This window comes from Gossypium arboreum, chromosome 3, assembly GCF_025698485.1.
Source record: "Gossypium arboreum isolate Shixiya-1 chromosome 3, ASM2569848v2, whole genome shotgun sequence".
NCBI classification, from domain to species: Eukaryota; Viridiplantae; Streptophyta; class Magnoliopsida; order Malvales; family Malvaceae; genus Gossypium; species Gossypium arboreum.
The window spans coordinates 134,581,157-134,601,018 of NC_069072.1; the positions used below are offsets into that span (position 1 = coordinate 134,581,157).

Consider the following 19,862-nt stretch of genomic DNA (forward strand, 5'->3'; position numbering starts at 1 on the left):
TATATATATATATATTAAAGATATGTGCATATATGATATAATACATGAATAGTACGATATTTAATATATACGTAATATGTATAATAAAATAATAATATACATAATATATAAAATATATACGTATATAACAAAACATATACTACGGTTAATGATTATAATAGTAATGGTATTAAAATACAAAAAAACAACAATGTAACATAACAAAAATACTATATATATAAATCTATGTACTTAAATAGAAATATACACTATTATAATGATAATAATAATAAATATAATAACAATATTGAAACACAAAAACAAAAACAATAAAGATATTGAAGTAAAGTAAAAAATAAGCCTATACGTAAATATATATATACATATATACGTAAAACATATATAAACATTGGTGATAATAATAATAATAATAATGTTGAAATATAAAGGCAAGTATAGCATTAAAAATATTAAAATAAATAAAAAACCTAATACAAATACATATATATATACGCATATAACAAAAGCACATAATAATAATAATAATAATAATAATAATAATAATAATAATAATAAATAATAATAATAATAATAATATCAATAATATGAAAATAACAAGGATATTTAGATAAAAAACGAAAAAAAAACGAAAACAGGACTAAAATTAAACAAAAAAAAAAGTTATGGGGCAGATTTGACAAGAAAATAAGGAGGAGAGGGCCAGATTGCAATATGCGCGCAACATGGGAGGACCGAAAACAGAAATATCCCCAATCATTAAGACGCAGTACTTGGTACGGGGCTAAATTGAAAACCTCAGAGAATTAGGTGGCCAAATTGCAAAATCATAGGAAAAAGGTAACTAAAGCACTAAATTGCAGCGCACTGGAGAGGTTGAGGGACTAGGGGAACAAATATCCCTAAAAGCAGAAACATACAAATGTTAGTGGCGCCGTTTCCTTTTGACTTTTCAATTTTTTATTTAAAACCATTTTAACCTTTATATATTTTTTCTGGAAAACTGCTCTCAAACCCCCCTTTTTTTATCTCTTCCTCATTTCTTCAGCTAAGGTTTCAACACCCATCATCGCCGGCAGTTCACCGTGCCGAACGGAGAGGGGAGCGGCCACGGGGTAGATCCGGTAAGACTCTTTTCTTCCTTGATTCTTTTTTGTTTTAAAGTAAGTTAATGAAATAAAAAATAAAACAAAGCAAAGATAAATAGAAAGATTGAGATAACAGAGGAAAAAAATTGAAGTTCACCTTCTAAGCTTTTCTTTTTTCTTTTGTTTTTGATACCAATTTTTTTTTGTACATCCTTCCCCCCCTTTTACGTTTGTTGTTTGGATGGCTTTATATAGCCTAATTTTTACATACTTTATTATTATTTTCTATTATTGCTTCTGTTTTGCTTGTTTGCAGGGCATGGGCATGGACGGTGGGGTGTGTGATGGTGCTGGTGGCAGACAACATAGGAGAGTGGGAGTGGTGCTGGTGGCAGACAGCATGGGAGAGTGTTGGCCAAGGTTGAGGGGTGTGCTGTTTTTTTTTTTTTCTTTGCTGGAAAATGTTTGGTGATGGTGGGCTAGGGTTAGTGGGTGAGTTTAGGTGGGCTGTTGGTTTAGATTGGGTTTGATGATGTTGGGCTGATGAAATTGGGGTGGGTATTTGGTTGTATTTGGGCCAAAATTGGCCTACAACAAATATCTTATTAAAAATTTAAAATTTAATTAATAACACATATTCATATTTAACAGAACGAGGTTATTAGTATTATCAACTGGATACCATTTACAAAAAAAATCAGACAAGAACATAAACTAAATTCATAGGATTAAAAGCAGATGGACTAACTTTCGAAAGTTCAAAAAGTATGGGGACTGGAGTCAAATTAAACCAATAAATTAGTACACATTTTTCAAATTAAAAGTTACGAATTCTCAAACTATGAAATTTGACTTCAACCCTATATATAGGAAACAAGACTTGAATGTTGAACTTTTTTTTTTTTTCCTTTTTAAACTTTTTATGAAGAATGTTGAATGTAGTTGATGGCGTACGATATGATTAGGATGAAGATTTTGCTTGATATCCGTTGAATTAAAATATGATATAAGTCCTGTAGTTTTCAAAAGTTTGAAATTTAGTCTATGTATTTTTATTTTAGGAACATAATTCATTTATTTTTAGATTTCAAAATTTAAACTCTACTGTTAATATTGTTAAGTTTTTTATTAAACTTTTGGTGTGATCTTTTAAATAAAAAAATACTCACTTAATAGCCATATTTAAAAAATGACATTGTAATGAACTTAAAATTAACAAAAAATAATATTAACAATTGGATCTGAATTTTAAAATTTAAAAAGTAGAAGGACTAAATTCCTAGAAATAAAAATATAAAGATTAAATTTTAATTTTTAAAAATACAGGGACTTATGACATATTTTAACCAAAATAAGATTAGACTTTTTTTTCATTGTTTTACCAAACAACCGAGGACCTAGGATTTAAGTTCATTCACATGAAACTTCTTTGAAACTACTCTATATATATATAGTATTACGTCCATAACATTGATAGTTGAAATAATATTCAATCAAAACCAAAATTCAATTTCAACATATTCTTTTTACCAATTTTTAGCCTCGGTAAATTTGTGGTTTAGTATTTTTAGAAACTATAAAATTATGAATTAATAATATAATAAAATTATATTTCGACTCTTTAAAATTTATAGGCATAATGATAAATTTAGCCCTTAATGTTTACATATTTAGTTAATTTGGCTCTCATTCTTTTTTATGCTAAATTTAACCCTCAAATTATTAAAAGAGTCGATTTGACCATTAACCTTTCAAAAGAGTTGAATTGTTGTTTTTAATTGAAATACTAGCCAAAACATTAAGTTTTTAAACATGATAACTTGCATGGCAATCTACATGTACTTCATGTTAATTTTTGAATTTTTATGAATTATTTATATATTTTTATTTTGAATATTTTCTTATTTTAAATTTTTTGTTGACGTGGCATATAAGAGAAATAATGTCATGCCAGCATGGAGTATACATAGATGGCTAAGTAGGTTGCAATTTCAACATCGTTATAAATTAATGTTTTAATCAAGATTTTATTAAAAAAATATTCTACTTTTTTAAAAGATTAAAGGTCAAATTTAACTAAATATTAATAATTACTAAATTAAAAAATTAGCATTAAAGACTACATTTATCTGTCAAATTTATTAGTTTAGTTTTGATTAAAAAAAATTTGACAATAGGTGAAAACTTCTTTAAATTTAATGTTGTGGAATCAAATGGGGAAATTGACAATTTGGCTGAGAGTGGACTTAGTAGAAGCGGTCTCTTCCTCTTCTTTTATGATTCCGGGGGTGAGAAGCTAATCTCCTTTTGGGTAGTTGAAATTTTTTTTAAAGATAAATTCATTAATTCATGAATGTAACTATTCAATTTAGGGAAAATAATAATAAACACTCATTATAAATGGTAAAAGACAAGCTCCATCAGCACCATAAAAGCTTTAACTTTAGTATCAAGAACATTATGATACGTTAATAATTAACTTTATCACAACTCAAGCTTGACATATCTGGAGTGATTGCAAGCACCTAATACGATAAGGAAATCAGCCTCAGATGGTACAAAGCGACGAACGAAAATCGACAAAAGAATTGAGCATTCAGCAAACTAGAGAGGACGACAACAAAAAATGCGGGTGATAGCCAGCTCAAAGGCTGACACTACCGTTGGGCAAAATTGGGTGCTTAATTTATTTTTTATTCTCTATATCTATTTTATGATTTATATTTAGGTTTTGTAGTGATTATCCCTCTTAATAATGAACATACCTTACCAATGCATTTGACACTTGTTGATCTTTTTAAGTGCTCAATGATAAAAAATAAAATAATGTAGGGACACTTTGTTTTCTTTATTTATAAATTCTTCTTATACTTTTCAAAAAAAAATGTTTTGTCATTTTTTTATCAAATTTGTGTGGATTTATTTTGAGGATTATTACCAGTTTGTTATTGAAGTCAAATTGCAACAATCACATAAAATAAGGATGAAATCAAAGACCTTCACTTCAATTCAAGTTGCTTTATTTAAAAGATCAAATCTTAAAACAGATTGATATTAATTAAGAAAATCCCACTTATTATGAGGATAATTGAAAACTTCATTTGTTTAGGTTAATGGTATGTTTTGGGGGAGTAATTCAAATTATTTTATTGAGTGCAAATTTTGTAAGTAATTTGAATTGAGTCAATTAATTTATATCTAATATTTCAGGAAAAAGTCAAATGAGCAATTAGTACCAACACCGTTACTAGTCTAAGAAAATATAAATTTAAACGTGTTGAAGTGTAATTGTATGACGTGGTGATTAAAGCTGTTGTTAAACACCTATTTAACACAATTTTAATTATTTAAAAAATTGAACCAATTTAAGAATAAAAAATGAATTTAAGTTGACAAGCATTGCAGTCAAAGAAAAACAGCCCACAAAATAAGGCAAGACTCAAAAAGTTCAAACACAAAATTAAAAATCCCCTAATTCATGAATATTTTCAGCTCACAATTTTAATTAATCCAAATCGAAACTATTAGCTCTCATCTTAGTCAGATTCCACTCTTATAAGGAAGCATGCATGTGCATGTGACCCACAATCCACAACCTCAGCCATTAACAAATAAATATTATTATATTCTATTTTATTGGTTTTCTTCCACTTTCTTGGTAAACAAACACAAACTTTAGTCATTGAACAAGAACACGAGAGCATTAATTTTCGAGAGAGAACCCTTTTTTATTCTTTAAAAATGAAAATTTTATTGCTTTATAACCCTTTGAAGATGTACAAAACAAATTGAATCCATTGCATTCCAATAAACAAACATTACTATACATATTAAATCCAAATTCAATTGAAATAAAGAATGTTATAAATAGTAATAAAGCTATAATTTTCAGGACTTGAAAATTTTTTGGTCCAAAATCATCGTTCTCTAGAATTCAATTGGCAAATAAAACCCTAGCTTCAAGTTTTTGATCCCAATAAAGCATTCAATCGAGCAGCATTTATCAAGGTTGTAGATGAAACGAATGCTTATCACGAAATATTAATCATGGAGAGAGCTGAATCGTGACATAAGAATTTTTGTTCGGTTCCAATAGCTTCATTTCTGATTAGTGGCAACACCGAATTGAAGCGTCGGAAGCGGATAAGCTGTGGGACGAGGTAAGGTAGCAGCGTACTGCATTTCGTTCAATTGACACGGTGGTCCACCTCTACCGGGAATATTGGTGCAAGAGGATCTCTCTGATGGAGGAACCGGGCCCTTTTGAAGAGACTGTAAATCAAGTTTCCTGTTCACTAACATAGTTTCTTCATGCAATAATCTAGTGCCACTAATTGCATGAAATTGTAAAACAAGAAGAAAAAGAGATGCCAAAGCAATAATGAGAACTCTCATTGCTTTTTTTGGGGTGCGTATATAATTTACAAAGCTATAAACTATGAAACATTTCATGTAGGTGTGATGGGTATTTATAGTAGAATTCTAGGCTTATAGGATATGGATATAAGGCCAAAGAAAATTTGTTTTCGTATTTATCTTTTGAAAGATTTTGACTGTCGAATTCATGGTTTTTTATTAATTGAATCTTTCCAAATAAAAAAAATTAATTTTTTGAATGGGTCATAAGAAAGGAAAAGGGAAAGGTGGCTGCCTAGACTTGAACAGCAAGGATTTTGCTTTCATGCATTTGTCTAATTAATTATGGGACAGAAATGAAGGGAGGAAATTTTATTTTAAGGAGTCAATATAAAATTGTAAAATTTTAAAGTTAAAAATTTTGTGTCATTATTAATTTTTTGAAAGGGTCAAAAGTGAATTTTAATTTTCATTCATTCAAAAGCTAAAAAGATCAAATTGAATAATGTAATTTTTGAAAAGGGTTAAATGTTGAAAAATTGATGTTATGGAGTTGAAATAATGGAATTTCGAAATTATTTGAAAAGGTTATTCAATGGAATTCACAGTCAATGTTAAAAGTATATATTAATTAAAACATAATTTTTTTTTAAAGAAAAAGTCTTGAAATATTTTTTAGTAGTTTTCACCAATTCGTTTAGTCAAACAGACTTTCATGTCACGGGTTTAGGAAGTTTCATGGGAATGCAGAAATTAATTGCATTTTACTAAAGGGTTAATCCCACCAAAAGCTTTCACATTAACCTTGTAACTTGTAAATTGGTTTCTAATTTTTTTTTGTTGAATAAAAAAATGAGATAAATGAACAAAAGCATCCGCAGCTTTATCATGTTTAAAAAAAATCAATCAACTCTCTAATTACACCTGTTATTCTCTGCATACCATCAATCCCATCAGAAAATATTTTAGTTAAACAATCAACAACTTGATTTCTCTCCCTAGGGACATGCCTAATTATCCAATGTTTTTTGTACTGGAATATATGTTTAATTTGTCGAATCAAGGCCGAATTTGATACCCCAAATAGACATCTTGAATAGCACTAACAGCCTCCAAGCAATCTGTCTAAATTAAAGCTTTAACATACCACTTTTCTTATAACAAGAGTGAACTATTCTAAATACTCCAAAGTTCAACATCAAAGACCGAACAAACACCTAAATTAAGATTAAACCTGACAATCTAATCTCCAACCTAATCTTACACTACACCACCAGCGAATGCGTATCTTATGCTCACATTCACTACCCCATCAATATGTAAGAAAACACAAATACCTGACAAAGATTGAACCTGAGTTCCAATGCACCTACTAAACATCATAGTCATACATACATTCAAAAATTGCCTAGCCCAACATTAGTCATATCAAAAATTAGTTTCTAAATTTTAAAACGTTTTAATTAAGTTTTTAAAGCATTAATATTCTATCAATTAAATTTTTAGGTTAATTAAATCATCAATTTAAGTGTTAAATGTCAGTTACGATTTGACATTGAGCATATTAAAAAATCACACACACACACATTAACCAAATTATAAACATTTATGTACTTACCATATTAACTACTTTGATTAACACGTTAAAAAGTATATTTATGTTTTAACACATTAAATTTAGACTATCCTTGTAAGAGGTATACACATATTTACAATTTAATTTACGTGTTTTGAAGATGTTAAACATCATATTTGAATTGACATTTAGCTAACAGTTAAATTGGTGAAAGGATTTAATTGAATATGATACTGATACTTCACAGATTGGATAAAATATTTTAAAATCTAGATTATAATTTGGGGATGTATGATGAGATTAACCCTAAACTGCATCCCACATATATCATCATCTCTTTCTTTGGGCTGCTGCTGATAAAAACCAAAGAAAATTTTATCACATAAGAAACAACACGAGCTTCATATATATTTTTTAAACAATAAGAAATGAAAATAATCAATAGTTGCAAAGATAGACCAAAACCCAAACAAATAATAAAGAAGATTAATTCTTCAATGCTTTTGGTTTCCAAAAGGCTTAACAATGCTTTTAGTTCATCTACTTTTCCAACATTTGAAATTTTAATTTTATTTCTTTTTCTTATGAGAAAAATTGTTTTCATATTTACCTGTCGAAAGATTTGGACTACTTAATTCATGGTTTTCTATTAATTGAATTTTTTCAAAATAAAAATAAAAATTATTCTTTTGAATGGGTCATAAGAAAGAAAAGGCAGAGGTGGCTGCTTAGACTTAAATACCAAGGATTTTGCTTTCATGCATTCTTGTCTCGGATAGGGACAAAATCAATAATTTTTTTAAGGGGTCGAGATAAAATTATGAAATTTTGGAAGTTGTGTTAAAAAAGTTTTGAATTATATTATTAATTTTTTTGGAGGGGCTAAAAATGGAAATTTTCCATTCATTCAATAGCGAAAAGGATTAAATTGAATGATTCAATTTTTTAAAGGAGCTAAAGAGAACTTTTTTTTCCTAGTTAACCAAAGGGGGGCAAGGCAATTTGAAAGATGATGTCATGTAGTTGAAATAACTGAAGTTGGGATTATTTGATAAGTAAAAGATATTCAATGGTACTCATAGTCAATGTTAAAAAGTATATATTAATTAAAATTAAAATATAAAATTATTTTTAAAATAAAAACTAAGTCTTGAAATTAATAGCATTTGGTTTCTTTACAACATTTACGTCTTTTGTAGTTTTCACCCATTAATTTGTATGAAGTCAGTATAAATTGACATGTAAGTTTATCATATTTAATATTTTAATATTTTTATTAAAAACAATAATTTAATTCTTTGAAAGATCGATAGTTAAATTTGAATTTTTTATAAAAGTTAATAGATAAATTTAACTGAAAAATATAATAATTAAATTGATAAATGATAAAAACGTTAAAGGCTAAATTTGTCATTACACCTTAAGAAAACCAAATAATTTTTTTCTTAAAAAATGTAGTTAAATAAACTAAAAGGTTAATTCCACAAAAGTTTTCAAGTTATCTCCGTAACATGAACTCTAAACTTCAAATCGTTTTAATTGATTTGTCCATGTATAAAGTATTGTATTAATCATATCTTTCCATCAACACAACCGTCAATTCAAGCGTTAAATGTCGTTTTTGATCTAATATTGTGCATATTAAAAAAAAAGCATACACACAAACCAAATAATAAATACTTATGTACCTACCGCATGAACAATTTTGAGATAATGTATTAAAAAAACATACAACACCAACAATTTTTAAGACTATGTTTTAACACATCAAATCCAAACTGTCCATGTAATAAGCACATATGTATTTATAATTTGATTTGCATGTTTTAAATATACTCGACATGAATTAACATTCATCTAAGCTAATAGGTTGATGGTAAGGCTTAACTGGATATAATACATATACTTTGAGGACTTCATGAAACACTTCAAAATTTAGAGACCAATTTAAAATCTAGATTATAATTTGAGGATGTACTATAAAATTAACCCTAAACGAAAATTTATCCCGTAAGAAACAACACAAGCTTCATATATATATATATTCCACTAACAAATGAAAGTAATCAGTAGTTGCAAAGATAGATCACAACCCAAACAGAAGATTTAATCTTCAATCTTCTGGTTCACTAATGCTTTCGGTCCATGTATTCTTTGATCAAATAAAAATTGTCGACTATGGCTATGGAAAATTCTCTCTTAAAAGAACATAAACCACTGAACTAAGCTCCGAATTCTAGGGTTCTTATTTTTACTTTTGTATGGAAGAATCTGAGAAAATCTTATCTGGAAAAGCACTGCATATAAAAACACTGTCAAATCATTTTAACATTCAGTTGATGCTGAGTTGGAATGGGAAACCGAAACCATAAAATCTGAGCCAAAGCTTCTTTTCTAATAAAAACTAGAAATGCTTGATGCAAAGAGAGCAATAACACTCTTTACAATATGTTCTTTTTCCCTATGCGAAGATTACAAAATCACTCCAAATCTAAGACCCAACAAACACGTTTTTACATGAAATAGGTAACAATCGAATTTGTGGGCGAACTCCGTATTTTACCTTTTTCATTGTCCATTTGAAGGTCGGAATACTGTTGCATACCCGTTGAAACCACATGCCAGATTAGGATACTCGGCATTGTAGTACGGGTAACTGTCACCATTTGTGTTTCTCATCCGAAGTAAAGATAAATCGGATGAGGCCATCGGCCATTGAGTCTGAACAAGTCCATCGATTTGTCCGTTGGCGTAAGGTTGGAGGTTTGTTTGGGGAGTAGATTCCCTCGGTGTATCAATATGGTTGCCTGATGAGCTCTTAAAACTGTGCTGGAGCCCATCATCATCATAGCTCCGTGCTTGTTCAAACCTGCATGAGCCACATGACGATCCCATCTCACCTGACATGCCCAAATTGGATGGAAAAGAAAAATGGCTGCTTAATAAATGTGACCCATTGCTAAGAGCATGGAAGCCTCCAGTCCTATCTATGCTCCCAACGTTGTGTTCCTCATCAAGCAAGTCATTGATGATATCAAGATGTGGAAACTCGTCTGCCAAGACACATTGGCTCTGACGTCCAGATGTACAGGATGGAAACTCATTTGAGAAGTGTTCTCGGGATCCATTATACACAGACTTATACAAGTTAAGATTTTGGCTCTCACTAAGCGATGAAGAATGATCCAAGTGCATACTTCTAGTGCCATCCCTTTGAGATTTGTCCATCCACTGGGATGCATTCGGCATGATATTCCTATCTACCATGCCAAAAGGAAAGTCTGATTGAACAGAATTTGGCTCTATCCTATCGGAGCTCTGAGGTATATACACTGGTGTAGATACCGAGGGAGGTGTTTGCGAGTATACTGGCAATGGGTTGACCCCTGAGCTAGGGGAGTTAGGATGAGTAAAATCAGATGAACTAGAAGCAACATGATTACCCATTATGGCATTTCTATAAGATTGAGGAACACAACTAGTAGCTGCGGATGAGTCGGGACCTAAACAGCCAGATGTACTAGTTGTGTGAGCAATCAAAGGAGTTGCTTGAACCAAAGAAACAACAGGAGCAGTTGGCCTGGGAGCAGGAACTAGAGGAGCACTGGATGGCCTAGACACCATAGATTCTTGTGGGGTCGTAGCTTTTTCAGTAGGTTTCAAAGTTGCAGGCTTCTGAGTCTCGGACTTCAATAAACTATTTATTTGGAATGATGTGCTAGAAGGTGCAGGTTGATCACTCCGTTGTAGGCCATTTGATGATGTCTTCCCAACTGGTATAGAACCTACACTGCCAGTACTCCTGTATTCTGACCTGAACTGAGCAGTAGGTGGCGGACTTCTGGGAGGGATTCTTGGAGAGGATGGTATAGCAGTCGTCTTCTCTTTAGGTCTTTCCAAATCAACTGGATCTTGAATGATTGGCTTCTTTTGTAGCAAAACTTCTTCCTATTACATTGACAAGATAAATATCAACCATGTAGTTGATAAAGCTAGAAAGCAGTACAATTGTAAAGTAACACAAAAGTTAAAAGCTTAATGAGAACATAAATATAAAAATACACCACCTTCCTAACAGCATTCCGCTCAACCCACTTTCTTTGAACTGATAATGATGGAATGGTAGCCTCAGACACGGTTTCGCCAGCCTTACTACTTTGAGAAACATCATTTCGGTCCCCAGCCTCTAGTGCAGGACAAGAAGAAGGATTACCAAATTCTTTAATCAAAATATTGCCATCACTTGATGTTTTACTTTGATGGTTCTTTCCCCTACAAATTTGAAGTGCCAGATGAGATAAATACCTTGTCTTATTATTTTTTAAGCATGGAAAGAAAGCTATGCAACACTTTACCTGCTTGGTGATTTTTTGTTGTGGTTGTTTGAAAATGATTTCCCTTTATAGGGCCCGTTCATAACTGCTGATGATAATGAGTCTGTTAAACACATTGATGAACTATCTTCCAATATAGATGGGCTTTTCTTATCAGCTACTCCATTTTGTACACAAGATAGTCCACTTATGCCACTGCTACTGGATTCTATGGGAGGATGAATTTCTAAAGTATCTGTATCACAATTGACAGGACTAGCCTCTTTGTCTACTGAGTCGCGCAGAAAAACTTCAATGGCGCCATCAACTGAGTCAGAGACATCAGAAACATCACCCAGAACATCACCCTTTTCACACACTGGTTGTTGGTCCACCATCATAGAGGCTTCCTTCCCATCCTCAGGCTGGCCTTCTTGGTGCTTTTCCTGAATTGCCACAATAGCCTTCTCTTCCCTCCCCTTATCTTTGCTTTTCCGATTATTCCGCTTTTGCTTAGCCTGCAGTATGAAACAGAGGAAAATGTGATGCATTCAGAGCATGAAGAAAAACTTTACAAATTTATTGTCCACCCTAAGTAAAATGTATATATATATGTGCATATATACATACATTTACATGCTTGAAATTGCTTCCAAACGTAAATCAAAGGATTGTTCTGATAAGCACCAGAAAAAAAATAGAATTCGAAAAATTTTGTTTGGCTCAAGTGGTCAAAGGAGAGTGTTTATTCTGATATCTGCTTCAACCATTAAAAAAAATGAAAAAGAGCAAAAGGATTTATACCTGTTTTTTCTTTGACTTTTTCTCCTTCTCAGATGCTCCTTGTTTAGCCTGCTGCTCACTTTCAGCCAGCAATGCAGCTTCTTCACGGATGAGTTCTTCTTGCCTTCTCAAAGCAATAGCCTCCTGATAGGCAACTTCTATTTTGTTGCTGTATGTAAGAAAAAAAAATTTAGGGCATATACGGGTACAGATGAGGAAGTACCAAGTATCATCCATTAATATTCCTTGGAGATTGCAAAACAGAAGTTCTAATCACTGAAAATTAAAAATACGAACTTTCCAATAAGCTGACATAAAAAGGTAATAAAATCATGACCAACTACACCACCACCTAACTTTGTGCACATAAACCATCAGAAAATAAAATAATGCCCTATTTCTAGAGAGAGCTATTCTAACCAGTAATTTTATAAGATAATATATTGCCCTTTCCCACTGAAAGAGAATATACAGTGGTACTAAAGCACTGAGTATCCTGGATAGCGTTATCAGGTGACCAAACACATCATGCAGATATAGAGATGACTTGTGATAGAATGTAAAATCCCAAGTCCCAATGAAAAAGTTACAACATTGATTACATAAGAGAACTGCATGGTAAACTAAATTCTAAAGCAATAGCTGACAAATATATAATAAGGAACCATAATGATTTTTTGTCAGCATTAAGAAAATCCTAAGTAGAACATCAGTAACTGCTCAAACCAAATTTACAACAAGGTGATTCCTATTAAGGGTTAATATATAAATTGTCCCCTGACTATTCCACTTTCCAAGACTTGGTACCTATAGAAAAAATAAGTAGTGTAAGATTAGGTATTGAAACTATACTTCTATAAACCACATTAGTCCAACACTTATGGTTTAATGGAATGTCATTCTTTTACCAATAAAAACACGACACATGGTAACTTCTACAGATCAATACTTTAGAAATTTAAACCCTAAACCTTAAAAAAAATAATATCCTTTTTTGGATTTAAAATATTTTATTTTCAAAAAAATGGAGAGAGAGAAGTGAGAGGGAGCCACCAGCAACTGACCAGCCCTTCTTCCACTCCACCCTTTCCATTCTTCCTCATTTCTCATTTTCCAGATTTCCCTTCTTTTGTACTTTCTCACCCTGCCACTGATCTAGCCAGCCAAGGTAGCTCAACAGCCAGGTAATCCTTCCTTTCTCTTCCTCTTCTCTTCCTTCTCTTTCCAGATTATTTATTTCCAATTAAAATTCTATTTTATATTTTATTTTAAAGATTAGAAACAAATTGCTAATGTGGAATTAACTTTGACACTGGACAATATTGATCGATCAGTCCATGTCAGCATTTATGTAAGACAATGGGTAATTTAGCTGATGGAACACAGATTCAAGTACCTAATTGTAATTTTTCCTTTAGGTACCAAATCATGAAAAGGGGTATACTTCAAGGGCCAGTTTACATATTAACCCTTCTATAATTAAAAAACAATAATTTAAAATTTGCAATTCTATGAATAAGAAAATGTCTTGGAAAAAGTAGAAGGAAAAAGATCCATCGAAGTTATACAGCAGATCTTATCAAATATTTGCCCTCCTTTTGCTACTTTAAAACTGTCCAGCGTCCACAGAAATAAATTTTACTGTACATTCAAAAAACTTTCAAGCGCATAAAAAACATTTTTCTCTTTCTCTTATGATTGCCACAAACCAAATGGAGCAACTTATTCAGCAGATAATAATACATAACACTCCCTAGAGTCCATTATTTGATAAGAGAAACAAAAAAACATTAAATCCATGTGCATGCATTACGTGTATATATATAGTGGGAAATCCTAGTAACAAGGACAGATGCCAGTATTAGTTGAATGCAAAGTCATAAAAATATGGCACCTGAAAATATGAGCTAGAACAAATATTTCCACTGTCCTGCGACCTAATTCTGTAAGACGCCTTTCATCACGTTCAATTGAATCCTTGTTGAGATCCTCTTCAGAATTTCCATCCTACATAAATGAAAAGACTGAATAAAACGCTATTTTCATACCCTCAAAAAGATCAAATTAATATACAGGGAATGCTTTGTTTATTGATGTAAAAAACAAAAACTTTCATCTTCCCCAGAGAAGCACACGGGAACGTCATTAGCCTATAGGGAAGAGAAAGAATCAATTCTCATTGAAACTAAGAAAGAAATCATGTGCGCGAATAGAAGTAAAAAATTCCACTAAATATGTTTTCAATAATCTAAAACAGACTTAAAATGGAACCCATGTAATGTTCTTACTCATTATACCCTATCATCAATATTCAGAAGCTTACCTTTGTTCGGTTCTGAGGACCTTTCTCATCTTTTGGAGGTAGTGGTTCCAAAGTAGCTCGCTCTAGGAGTAGTAGCACATCATCCACTAACAAAAACATATCTTTTTTAATATGAACAATTGGAGCCAGCATTTCTTCAGCATCAAATACTTTTGACTTCACTTTCTTGCTCTTGCTCTGGCCTTTTAGAGCCTTCAATCCACTATAAAGTGAATCCATTACCAATGTAGATGTCACTTCTTTCTCTGTAAAAAAGTGCTTCACAACTACTTTCAAAATCACATCTGTTTTCTCCTTGGACATTCCATGCCTGGTATTTTGGTCAATCCCCAACCAGAAGGCACGGAAGCTGCAACAGTTGCAAACAATTGGTTGGAGAAAACAGGCAACAAAAGGACATAAGGTGATGACGAGAAGCAAAATCACCAAATATATGCCATTAACACATGAAGAGCCTAAACAAAAATTCACTAAGTCAAATATTATCAGGGCCACCTTTGATAACGTATGAAGGAATTTGAAGCTAAAAGAACAAAGATGACAGTTTAAGCAGAAAACCAGGCAATGGTAATAGAAAGAAACCAATTCATAAGAAAGCCCTGTAAAAAAAATGCACATTCAAACATACCTTTCAAAAACAAATGTGGCACAAAATTAAAACTCCTATCCAGTGTTGTACATGTGTAATGTGTCATTAAAGCACCGTGCAATGCATTTACCTTAACCACCTAGCTTTGTCCTCTATCAACCTCCCTAGCATTTGTCGTCTCTCATCCAAAAAACGGCGACAAATTTGCTCTACATTTGTCAAATATACTCTAACAAGTTCTCTTCTATACCGACAATCAAGGCAACGGAAAGGGTGGTCTGCTTTCTCCCTACAAATCCAAAACAAAATATTAAATTTGCTTATCAAGATGAAAGAAAAAACCTAAATCAGGTGTACAAAATTAACACAATGCATCAACTTGACTGCAACATACCATAATGACATAATTCCAAAATAAAGAAACAACTCTATGCAAGGAACCTTCTCTAATCATAATGACATCATTACTAAGCCAACTTTATCATAAAGAGCCAAAGATAGCTTCTTCTTTTTTTTTTTTTCTTTTTTTTTTTTGTTTGATAGATAATTGGTAGGACTTAGTGATAAACCATAAAGGCTATCTAATAACAGTATGAAAGGAATAGTCATGAAAGCATTGTATGAATCACTACAGGCAAAAGTTTGCTTACCATAAATCTATGTTACTCAGACTTAGGTATGAGTGTCGGATACAAGTATGTGTCTAATACGGATATGTTTAATTTTTTTTTAAGTTTTCCATGCATTTGGACGGCTCTTGGAGACTCATATCCCTATATCCATGTCCAAATATATGTCAAATACTAGTGCCTGATACAGGCATGTCAAGACAAATGAAGAGTTGGAGCAATATAGTCATTAATTACTGATTACTTGATAACTTGAACTTGAGCTTTTATGATAAGTGTGTCAGATTCTATGAATCCATCATAAACTTTTGACAGCTCCATAAACTTTTTCCATCCCCAATCATGCTCTTTCTTCCAGAATCGATGTAAAGTATCTGCAATCCAACAACAAGTTACACACGGTTCACAATCTGTATTAGCACCATTAAAAAATTTTGAGCCAACAAACCTGAATATTTTGATTTCTTTGGATCTTTATTCACGACAGCTATCGTAAACTGCGCAAAATGACCCCAACCTGTCTTAGAATAGAAGTGAAGATCCCTATAAGTACAACAACTAAATAAAAGATAAATGATGATAAACCCAATTTCTAGTTTACAGATAATATCAAACCCGGAAGAAGTTTGTCATGATTAGCAACACAGAGAAACAGCGAGAGATGGTTGCAAACATCACAGCCTTGTGGATAAATTAAAATGTACCTGTAAACCATGGTAAATGGATAAAAAGAAACTAGTGAATTTGCCATGCTAAAAAGACATGTTTCTTTCTACCAACAATATAAAGTTAAAAGATTTATCTATTTGTGTGCGCGAGAACATATAAACCACATAACATTCCAATATGATATAAAAGAATAAGAATTCTAGAATGACAACTATGGATTTGACCAAGCAAAATAGAAACATAACAACCAAAATGATTTGAAACCCCATACCACTTGTAGCTGCCAACTTCAAACGCATTACTGCGAAGTTCTCGTTTGTTAATTTGTGAAAAATTCTCTATCTTCCATGTATACTTTCCATATAATTCAGAAGGTTTCAGCCCTATAATAGAATTAAACTCACCTTTAGAAGTTTAGAAAATAAGAAACAGTTTATACTTAAATTGACAATACAAAAAACTAATGGCTAAAAGTACTTCTTGAAGTAACTGCTAGCTCAGTTTAATCTGTGCTTTTAAAAAACTCAAAAAGTCTTGAGCAAGCATCATCCAAGTTAGTATATTCACCTCTCTTTTATAAAATTACGTACATGTTTCAACAAACCTAATCCACCAATTGAAATTATGATACTAAGTAATTTATAAACACTGGAGAATCCTCAGTCCGGTCCCTATATCTAGACAAAAGGATGCAATGGATTACCTAAAATTGAATGCAAGCCAATTTTTTAACCATGCAAGTCCAAGATTTTTAATCTCTAGGTTTATATATAAAGGTTACAAGTTTCGATGTAAGACATGGATAGACTTTATAACGGCAGAGAATAAACATACAACATACAAACTCATATTCAAAGGAATAAAGAGCATTGAACCGAACATGAAAGGGATTCAAAAGCACACCACCATCTTCGTCATCATCAGAGTCCCAGAAAGGGGGTGAGGTTGAAGGTGTTCCATTTTCAACCTGCTCGGAAGACCGCCACTCTACCAAAGCTTCCCCTGATCTTGATACCCCCTCCACAGACCTTCCCACTCCAAACTCCTCAGTTGAAACCCCAGCCATTTTGGTACATTAAAACTAATTCGCACACTCCTTGAATGCCACTTGCTACACAATCCAAAACCGAGATAAGAAACCACTGAAAATTAGTAAGTCTCAAATCTCACTTTCAAATATAAAATCATTAGAAACACCATTTCCATTTAGGCATCAAATGCCCCCTACCCATTTTTTTCACCAAAGCACCCTAAAACCCAAAATTAAAACTACAATTATATCAAATTCTTACGTCCGTTTACAATTAAAATCACCAAAATTACTGGAAAACCAACTGACAGTTCTTCAAATTTCAAAAAAAATGTATATTTAAAATACAAAATTAAAATTAGACAGAATCAACGACTACAATCAATCAAATTAAAATACAAAATCAACAAAAAGACTAATTAAAAATCTTAATAAAATCAATAATCTTAGCTAAAAAACGAACCAAACAGAATCTTATGAATCAACTCATACGACCCAAATTAATAAATCATCCAAATAAGACCCAATTAACCCCCTAAATAGAAATCAAAGATCAATGGATTGAAAACTACACAAATAAAAGAAAATTCAAAATGACTCGGACGTCATGTAAAGATAGAATGGTGAAAACGAACCTAAAAATGGAAAAATCAATAGAGATGTTTATTTCGGTTCAAATAGAGGGTATGACAACTCTACTGATAGAGAAAAAGAAAGCAGAAAAAAGAGCAAACAGCATGATAGAGAAAAGAGTTTTTTTTTTTCTTTTTTCTTTTTAAAGGTGAATCATGAAAAAAATGAAAGGTTATTAATATTAGAGTTGTTGAAGGATTGAGTTAGGCCAGGTTTGAGTTAGGTACAAATAAAATTTTAGGTTGGTTTTCAGGTTTGGGTCTGATTTAGTCTGAAAAAATAAATTTAATATTTTGTATATTTTTTGTCTAGATAAAAATGTTAAAATTTGAGCTCAGCTCACCTGTATTAATTTTTTATATTATTTATTATATAAATTTTAAAATATATATAATACGTCAAAAATACTAAAAAAAACAAGAGTTACACAATATCTAAACAATAATAACAAATAGTAACAACATAATAATGAAAAATAACAATAAAATAGCAACAAAAAAAGAGTAAATAAACAACAAGAAAAATAACAGTTTTTTTTTGCATATTTGGGTCTGGCTAGACGAAAGATCCTACTAAATTAAATTGGGTCCATGAATCTAAGAAACAGTGAGAATTTTTAATCTCTCTCAATATCTCTCTCAATTAGAAAATCCTGGATTTTAATTGATGTCCTCTCATTGATTCTTCCTAAATTGCATTGATTTATCCTAAAGATTTCATTTCAATTGGAATTTGGTTATTCACCATCTACGAAGATCCCCGCTAAGCATCCATGGCCAAATGAGGTCCGACCCGTTTTCTAAATAGGTCTTATTTTTTTGCCCAAGCCTATTTTTTAAACCTATATTTTTATCTAAATCCTCTCATTTTTCAGATGAGCCTTAGCTCAGCCCATGAACAGATATAGTTTACATAAACTACATTGATTATATATTTCTACATAACCTATAATTAAAAATATCATATAACTTTTTTTTCACTCTTTTTCTTTAAAAATGTTCTGGTTCTTTTAAAAAAAATCTTACTCCATCTCTTACCTCTAAAAGTATAGGTGATTTTAATTTTAGTTCTTTTACTTTTAATCGTATTTTGATTAATATAGGGAATTTGTTGAGATAAAAGTGTCGCCATATTCATTGAGAAACTTCTAAATAATGAGGAGAACAATTCATTTGAGACTTAGTATTTTATACATTACTGTTGTGATGGGTCTCTTAGATCCTCTAATCATGATTTTTTGGTTGTTCGAAGTTCGTTATTAAATTAATTTCTAATGATGGTGGACTAAGATGCAAGTTTCGTCGATTTAAATAAGATAATGCATTTATATTTTATTTCAAAAAAATTTAGTGATATGGTTACCATCAATTTGTCTATCTACTCTATTGAGTTTATTTTGTAGACAATAGCATTTGTGCATCAATTGGGGCTTATTTGTAGGCAATGACATTTATGCATTAGTTTGTAGTGCCTGATTTATTGTTTGTACTATATATCATATATTTATATCTATTGTTCATGATTCTTATAAATGATTCTGCAGTTTAACTAATCGAATATACATATTTACATATGATGAAACTTAAACCTTGAACATTAAAATTTTAAAATAACAATCTTACCTTTAAACCAAAACCCATTAACTATGTAATTTTATTATTCAACTAATATGACTCTTATGAAATAAAATAAAATCAATGTGACAAAACATTAAAAATAAAAATAAAGTATTTTATTACATGATATATCTTACCCACTACCAAAACAAATTAGTTAATATATCAAAAACTTTTTAGGTTTTAAAATATGACACTCCATAATTATTTATCAAATAGATTGATTTTGATATATGTACTAATCTCACCACTCACTATTT

General features: G+C 31.3%; 1 protein-coding gene and 1 long non-coding RNA gene across 4 annotated transcripts; one reads left to right on the forward strand and one right to left on the reverse strand.

Moving 5' to 3' along the window:
- The first annotated feature begins 985 nt into the window (after window positions 1–985).
- On the forward strand, window positions 986–1,738 carry LOC128290660 (uncharacterized). The gene is made up of 2 exons (XR_008280445.1): window positions 986–1,121; window positions 1,402–1,738. It is a non-coding gene; the product is annotated as an uncharacterized LOC128290660 (long non-coding RNA).
- Window positions 1,739–9,299: 7,561 nt separating this feature from the next.
- LOC108476149 (TNF receptor-associated factor homolog 1b-like) lies at window positions 9,300–18,213 on the reverse strand. Of its 3 annotated transcripts, none has more exons than XM_053025970.1 (13): window positions 17,989–18,213; window positions 17,230–17,434; window positions 16,595–16,706; window positions 16,270–16,358; window positions 16,103–16,171; window positions 15,899–16,028; window positions 15,156–15,314; window positions 14,437–14,785; window positions 14,008–14,120; window positions 12,135–12,282; window positions 11,373–11,848; window positions 11,085–11,289; window positions 9,300–10,965 (listed from the first exon to the last, which is right to left on the reverse strand). In XM_053025970.1, exons 2-13 carry the CDS (start codon window positions 17,387–17,389, stop codon window positions 9,586–9,588), a joined length of 3,390 nt encoding a protein of 1,129 aa, XP_052881930.1. In that variant the 5' UTR covers window positions 17,390–17,434; window positions 17,989–18,213; the 3' UTR covers window positions 9,300–9,585. The 3 variants fall into 3 exon arrangements, with proteins under 3 accessions (XP_052881930.1, XP_017633754.1, XP_052881931.1); XM_017778265.2 differs by having other exon boundaries at window positions 17,227–17,434; window positions 17,989–18,212; XM_053025971.1 differs by lacking the exon at window positions 17,989–18,213 and having other exon boundaries at window positions 17,204–17,331.
- Between the last annotated feature and the right edge of the window lie 1,649 nt (window positions 18,214–19,862).

Bases quoted from the DNA above. Each gene is read 5' to 3' on its own strand.
- LOC108476149 (XM_017778265.2), bottom strand. From the start codon at position 17,389: ATGGCTGGGGTTTCAACTGAGGAGTTTGGAGTGGGAAGGTCTGTGGAG. The intron at 11,290-11,372 runs GTAAAGTGTTGC...TCAAATTTGTAG, and splicing joins AACAAAAAATCACCAAGCAG to GGGAAAGAACCATCAAAGTA. The intron at 10,966-11,084 runs GTGGTGTATTTT...TCAATGTAATAG, and splicing joins AGCGGAATGCTGTTAGGAAG to GAAGAAGTTTTGCTACAAAA.